Here is a 7531-nt window from a genome sequence, read left to right on the forward strand (position 1 = left end):
ATGCTCTTGTTATGCCTGTCTCTGTTCTGTCCATCAATGGTGGCCCAGAGGGAGGTCTCAAAACACAACCTGCTGTACCACAACCCAGCCTGGGCTCAGGTACAGCTGGAGCTCAGCCCAGCACAGGCCTGACCCGGGGTGGTTTGGAAGGCGCTCCCTGGCAGTAAGGGCAAGCCCCTTCGGTGGCTGTTCTTCCAGAGCAACTCAATAAGCCCTTGTAATTTGGAGCAACAGAGCTGACTCAGGTTTTAGGATGAATCAAGGTTTTTTGTAGGTTGTGAGACACTCACAGAAGAAAACATCTGAATAATTGAGAGATCAAATACTCTTTAATATATATTTTATGTCACTCAGAAATGTACATGTAGTACCATGCCCCACATGCAAGGGAAGGGTTTCCTTCACCACAGTGCTGCTTTGAAGTAACAGATACAGATAAATTATATTTATTGGGGAAAACACTGAACTGGCAACAAAACATGAAAAGAAAACCAGACAATTATTTTAAATAGGTATTTAAACCTTGGAGCCTTGCATGCTGCCAATTTTTCTGACTACTTTTAAAGGCATACTGCAATTTTCCCAGTAGTTTAAAGAAGACAGCTAAGGAGGAATCAGTGGGGGTTTGTCATTTATTTCAAAGATGCTAGGATTAATAATCTAACAGTTAGGTATAAACATGTAAATTATGTGTAGCACATTGTCTAAATACGCTACATCTAGGTATAAACACAAAAAGCTGCTTCTTATGAAAAATGTATTTCAATCATCAGTAATATTAATACTAGCTGATACACTGTTATGAATATACTCATTTTAGCCTAACAATCAATCCAGATATTTTACTGTAGATCCACCTATGAATTATCAATATCTAAACATATCTAAATGATGCAATAAGAAATGGAAATAAAAATTATCTTATTGGAAAAATGTTTTCATCAAATTAAAATTTCCACAAAATATTTTGTTTAGATATTCAACTCTTTTAACTAATAATTTGACTTTTTGATTCTTAATAGTATTAGTCAGACCCTCTGTCATCTCACCAGATTCCTCAGATTCTCTGTAGTGAAGAGCTGTTTGTCAGTGTTATACTAAAAACAGTAATGAAATACTCAGTAATTCTGTTAACATTTAACAAGCAATTTAATGGTATTTTTGTGCTACAAACAGAAAAAGTACACGTTATAATTTGTTTTCATACAGCTTCATGTAATTATAATTTATGAATGAATAGGTGAAATGTTGCGTTATTTGAGCAATTTCAAGTGTAATAGATTCATTTGAAACAATAAGAATGTTTCTCCATATGCGCTACTGCTTTTTTCACTCTGAATAAATACTGAGAGCCATAATAGTTCTACAATATTAAATCCACCATGGAACTTATATAAATGAAAGATGCGAGTTGTGTAGCCATTTGATAGGCACATACTCCAATCAGTAAAGCAATTCGGTATTTTCAGGTGTCTATTAAATTTAATAGAAGCTGGGACATTTAGCATGTCAGGGATCCAGATTTCCAGACAAAATACTTGGTTAATAGCAGGAGGCTGTCTCTTTTACAGTGCTTGACCAAATGAAGAAAGCATCTCTTCTACATTGTAAAACAATCGAAGAGACACTAGCAATTAGCACAAGCAAAACATTTTCACTTGATAAGTCAATCTGGGCTGTTTTTTCTGCCCTGTCAGCAGTGTCTGCAAACAAAGGAGACACAGCAGCCCCAGGAGACAGCTTGTCTGCTCAACCCTTTTTCTGAGGGATGTCTTAATTTGTTTTAGAAAGCACATAGCCAGCTTTCTAGGTGTCAAAATTTAATATGCCACATAGCACGCTGCAGCAGCTGACACTGTGGGGCATGTGAAAGGCTGTACCAAATCTGGGTCTTTAGGCAACATACTTCTGTGCTCTGTCTCCACCTCCCTGGTTATCACAACAATCCCTTGAATAGGCAATAAGACCCACTCTTGTCTCAAGTGATTTGATAAGCCATGGATAACCAATGGTTTATTAAGCTCTTAGGGTATATAAGCCAAAAGGTTTTCAGCGTGCCTCTGTGCTTGAGGAGTTTGACAGCTCCTTGCTCAGCTGCCCAGGAGTCACTGGAAGATGTTCTTGACTGCAGAACTCTTTGGGTTTGCCCTGAGCAGCTTGCTAAGAGTGGCAACAGGCTTCGACATTGGATTATCTACGAAATGTGTAGTGATACCCAAGGAGATGGACATGTGCCACAACATTGGGTACTCGGAAATGAGGCTTCCCAACCTGATGGGACACACAAGCATGGCAGAGGTTATCCTAAAATCCACCACCTGGCAGCACCTTGCGCACACGGACTGTCATCCTCACGTGAGGACATTCCTGTGTTCCCTGTTTGCACCCATCTGTTTAGATACGTAAGTACCACAGCACAGTACAAAATTCCAGCCTTTATTTGCCAGAACAGGGATCAAGTGAAGTGCATGTTTATTATAACTTAAAAGGGATCTCCACTTTATCTGAAATAATTCTGTTCACTTTTCTGTACTATCGGAAAGAAAAGTACTAAAATCATGTTCCATTTTGACTTTAGTTTGCTTTGGGGAAATGAATGCTGTTGTCAAAGAATACCATGGTTTATTTTGTTGCATTTGAAATTTTATTCTTGTTAATTTAGGGTTGAAGCCATTATGAACAGAATCAGGTTCTTGCTGAACCTTTTCTCGGGATGTAAAAAACCCCATTTTTAAAACCGTGACTTAATCCTGTAGACACAGCCCAGTCAATACACAGACTACTTGCACAGTTCACATGGCTGCCACTTCTGGAACTATATTGTTGAAGGATATTGAATACCAGAGAAGAGGATGCGGTTTGTGCAGAAATCACTGTTGCACTAGTTTCTGTTATTGCTGAGTTTAACTGATTCAGCTTCGTATTTCCTCTGGCGACAGGTTTATCCATCCTTGCAGGAGTATGTGCGTTGCTGTCCGTGACAGCTGTGCCCCCGTGCTCGCCTGTCACGGACACCCCTGGCCCGACAGTCTGGACTGTGATCGATTCCCTGCGGGTGATGACATGTGCCTGGCATCTCTTACAAAGGAATCCAAACACTTGCACAAAGGTAGCTGGAAGATGGCAAAGGGGTGGGTGGCCAGATTCCGTGTTCCTGGGAACCAAGGAAATACAAGGGCCACCTTTTCCAGACAGTCTGTGATTTTGTAAGCGGAGTTATGACTATCTGTATTGCTTCACGCTATTTGTCCAGATGGCAGGGGAAAGTTTGTCCAGGGGAAAGTGCAAGTACTTCAGTGTAAGCTGCAGCAGACCTCAACTGGTGTAGATCAGCATTCCTTCAAAAAAATAAAGTGAAGCTAGCCTACACTTAGAGGAGGAAAGTGGTTATCACCCTGCACACAGCTATGGGCAGTATCATACCCACGACAGAACTATATTCAGTTTCTTTTGAGGTCTCCTTGTAGATTGTTTAATGGATAAATGGCACACCCTAATTCATATATTCACAATCCTAGTGCAGCTGAATGCAGTATCACTCACAGAATTGGCCACCTAACCCCTTCCCCACCCACCTTAGCCACAGTAAATATAATACTCTATTTGATTACGATAATTAAGCTTGTCAGTCTGAACAAGGACTGAATAGACATGGAAAATGAAACTCCTTTTCATCCCTAGCTATGTTTTCAGAAAAATGGGTAGACTTTTATGTTATCACTGACCACTGTGTATTTCCTCTGTCATCCCTGTGGTTATACAATGGGCTATCAGCTTTGACAAAAGAAAAATAATACAGAACATTCTAAAACATAATGATGAAAGTTTGTAATTTCTTACCAGTCCTACCAAAGCCTGCCTGCCAGGCCTGCCCAGCAGTGGAGGAGTTCTTTACACACAGAAGAGTTCTTGAAGTTTTCTGTGACAATAACTTTGGTAAGTCCTTGCTAATATGGCTGCTATTAAAGGTACCAACAGCTCTCCTTTTAAAATGCCTTAAAATTAGGATTAAAATAATTGTCAGTTTCTGATGAGATTTCAAATCTTAATCCTTGGTTGCTGACTTAACTTTAGGTTGCTTATCAGAAAATGTTCTTTCTAACCAAAATATAAGGAGGATTTCTTTTGCATGAAAGATTTACTAATGATCTATTTTGCAACCAAATTGCTCTCCTGTTCTTGTCTGGTTGGCTACATTGTAGTATAACATGTTTTATGGTAAAATACTTCTGACAAAAGCAGCCAAATAAGCAAATTTGCCTTCTATTAGTGATTAAACCCAAAGTAAAGCTTTGGTTGTTTCACTAGTGAACTGTGTATCCCTGTTACTTGTGTGCATGAGTTGTTTGTGATACATAGTTTGCTGAAAAGGAGACTCAGAAAATCATATCAGTGAAAGAGATTCTTGTCTCCTGTGGTGTTATTGGAGTGACATGCAACACTTCCGAGATTGCATCAGAAACTTCCTGCAAAGCCCTTTGAAGTCAGTGCAGACTCTCAGTGACTTTGTCTGGCTCTAGATCAGGCCATACAGAGAATTTTCATGCTAAAAAGTATTGGTGTAGTCAGGTGGGGGAGGTAGATGCCTATAGTGAAAAGGGAATATCTAAAAGGATGGTATCAGCAAGCATTACTAGCTGGTTTTGCTGAGGGGTTCATAACATGGGCAAAGTGAGTTTCAGGAGAATTGCTTGGGCAAGCTGGGCAGTCTCGTGATACTAGAACAATGCCAACAGCTTACAACATCTAATTATCCACAAAGTCTAACATACATGGTGATGGTAAAAATACAATATGGTAAAAATACAATGTAACAAGGTGGATGGATGATGGCAGAGCAGTGGATGTGGTCTACCTTGACTTCAGTAAAGCCTTTGACACAGTCTCCCACAGCATCCTCACAGCTAAGTTGAGGAGGTGTGGTCTCGACAATAGAGTAGTGAGGTGGATTGCAAACTGGCTTAAAGAGAGAAGCCAGAGAGTGGTGGTCAATGGTGCGGAGTCCAGCTGAAGGCCGGTATCTAGTGGAGTGCCTCAGGGGTCAGTACTGGGGCCAATGTTATTCAATATATTCATTAACAATTTGGACGAGGGAATTGAGTGTACTATCAGCAAGTTTGCTGATGACACTAAGCTGGGAAGAGTGGCTGACACACCAGAAGGCTGTGAGGCCATCCAGTGGGACAGGCTGGAGAGTTGGGCGGGGAATAACCTGATGAAATTTAACAAGTGAAAGTGTAGAGTCCTGCATCTGGGCAGGAACAACCCCAGGTTCCAGTATAGGCTGGGAAATTACATATTAGAGAGCAGTGTAGGGGAAAGGGACCTGGGGGTCCTGGTGGACAGCAGGATGACCATGAGCCAGCACTGTGTCCTTGTGCCCAGGAAGGCCAATGGCATCCTGGGGTGTATTAGAAGGGAGGTGGTTAGTAGATCGAGAGAGGTCCTCCTTCCCCTCTAGTCCGCCCTGGTGAGACCCCATCTGGAATATTGTGTCCAGTTCTGGGCCCCTCAGTTCAAGAAGGACAGGGAACTGCTGGAGAGGGTCCAGCGCAGGGCAACAAAGATGATTAAGGGAGTGGAGCATCTCCCTTATGAGGAAAGCCTGAGGGAGCTGGGTCTCTTTAGTTTGGAGGAGACTGAGGGATGACCTTATTAATGTTTATAAATATATAAAGGGTGAGTGCCATAAGGATGAAGCCAGGCTCTTCTCAGTGGCAAACAATGATAGGACAAGGAGTAATGGGATCAAGCTGGAACACAAGAGGTTCCACTTACATTTGAGAAAAAACTTCTTCTCAGTGAGGGTGACAGAGCACTGGAACAGGCTGCCCAGGGAGCTTGTGGAGTCTCCTTCCCTGGAGACACTCAAAACCCGCCTGGACATGTTCCTGTGCGACCTCACCTAGACGTTCCTGCTCCAGCAGGGGGATTGGACTAGATGATCTTTTGAGGTCCCTTCCAGTCCCAAACATACTGTGATACTGTGATACAATATTCACTTTTGTGAAAAAAATTATCTACTATTCCATGAAAAAATTCTCTTCTACAGAACCTTTATTTTTAAAAAATATTTAAAAATGTATACTGCTGCTGGAGAAGGCCTTGCCATTTTCTCTCAGCATAAATTATGACAAGATTTTTAAGGACTCATCCTGCTTTCATTGGTAGTGTTTCTTTCTGCATTTGAGTAAACATTGTGACTTACATGTTTCATTTTTTTTCCTTAGCGGTGAAAGTAAAGCTATCCAAAAAGAGAACAGTATTTGGTGACCAAGAGTATAACATTGAATGCCAAGTGGAATACATTACCCAGGGCTCACTCTTGCCTTATGAAACCCAGAGTATGATACAACAGTGGCTGCTTATCAATGAAAACTGCACGCAGAGGCTGACTCCAACCCATCGTCCCATGGTGTATCTCCTTGTAGGCAATATTGAAGAGGGCATCATTTTAGTAAACCAGGTTTATCGTTGGCAGAGGAGGGACTCCCAGCTGACTTCAGCCACTCAGAAGTGGAAATACCACAAATGCTTGTAAATAGTTATCGTATTATTTGTAAAAAACACTATTATACTTCTCATGCCAAACTTATCTTGTAAATAGGAATGTACTATAAGTGGAATGTAAAGTCTTAATTTCCTTTCAAATTGTATTATAAGTTGAACTTAAACCCCAGTGTTTTCAAGCCTCCTTTCCGTAGGTTTCCAGCTACTCACATCAAGCCTGAACTTGGACAAGCATGTATAAATGTTTCTTTGAGTTATTGCAAAAAATATTTTGTAATATCTGCAAAAACGGGCATAAAACAATTTTAATCCAGCTCACTACCTTTAATGTGTTTTTCTATACTGCCCACTCTGCCATTTTCTCGAGTTACCTAAACTTTCCCTTGCTTAACATTTCATTAATCCACCTCATTTTCTCCCATTAGAGTATTTTAAAAGAAGGCAGCCCTCTGCTGGTCACTTTTGCTGGAATCAAAGTGGAATAAATAAGAACAAGAAACTGCAAGCATGGTATGGTTGGCCCCAGCTACAAGAAGATTTGGTTACCGGATGTTGTTTTACAATGACAGAGCTGACAGCATCTCTGTGGTAGCACCTGAGAGCATAGGCTAAAGGCAGTTTTTGAAACTTTTTATTCTTGCGTGACCATCTTGAACGTAACACAGTTCAACTGGAATGTAAATCAGGCCCCTCCTTCTGAAAGGTCCCTTTTCATTTCCAGACACATTAAACAAAGCTATTGCAGAATCGTTACCAGTTGGCTAAACGGACTGCAAGGAACTAACAGAGTGATAATAGCCAAGAAATGCGAAATATTACAGTGGCCACATGATTAGCATCCTCGTTGTCAGTGCAATACACTGACATCAAACACCACAAGAAGATGGACAGAACTTCAGTTTTATAAATATGTATAGTAGACTCAAGAACAGGTAATTGATAATACATATATTAGAAACTATTTCAGCAATACAGTGTCTACTACAGTCATATTTTCTTGAGACAAACTGGGGAAAAGTTT

At 40.8% G+C, this 7531-nt stretch overlaps 1 protein-coding gene across 1 annotated transcript; it reads left to right on the forward strand.

Moving 5' to 3' along the window:
• The first annotated feature begins 2115 nt into the window (after positions 1-2115).
• Positions 2116-6797, forward strand: LOC136116435 (secreted frizzled-related protein 2-like). The gene is made up of 4 exons (XM_065862809.2): positions 2116-2402; positions 2940-3109; positions 3844-3936; positions 6231-6797. Exons 1-4 carry the CDS (start codon positions 2116-2118, stop codon positions 6539-6541), a joined length of 861 nt encoding a protein of 286 aa, XP_065718881.1. The 3' UTR covers positions 6542-6797.
• The last annotated feature ends 734 nt before the right edge of the window (positions 6798-7531 follow it).

Source organism: Patagioenas fasciata, chromosome 1 (genome assembly GCF_037038585.1).
Source record: "Patagioenas fasciata isolate bPatFas1 chromosome 1, bPatFas1.hap1, whole genome shotgun sequence".
NCBI classification, from domain to species: Eukaryota; Metazoa; Chordata; class Aves; order Columbiformes; family Columbidae; genus Patagioenas; species Patagioenas fasciata.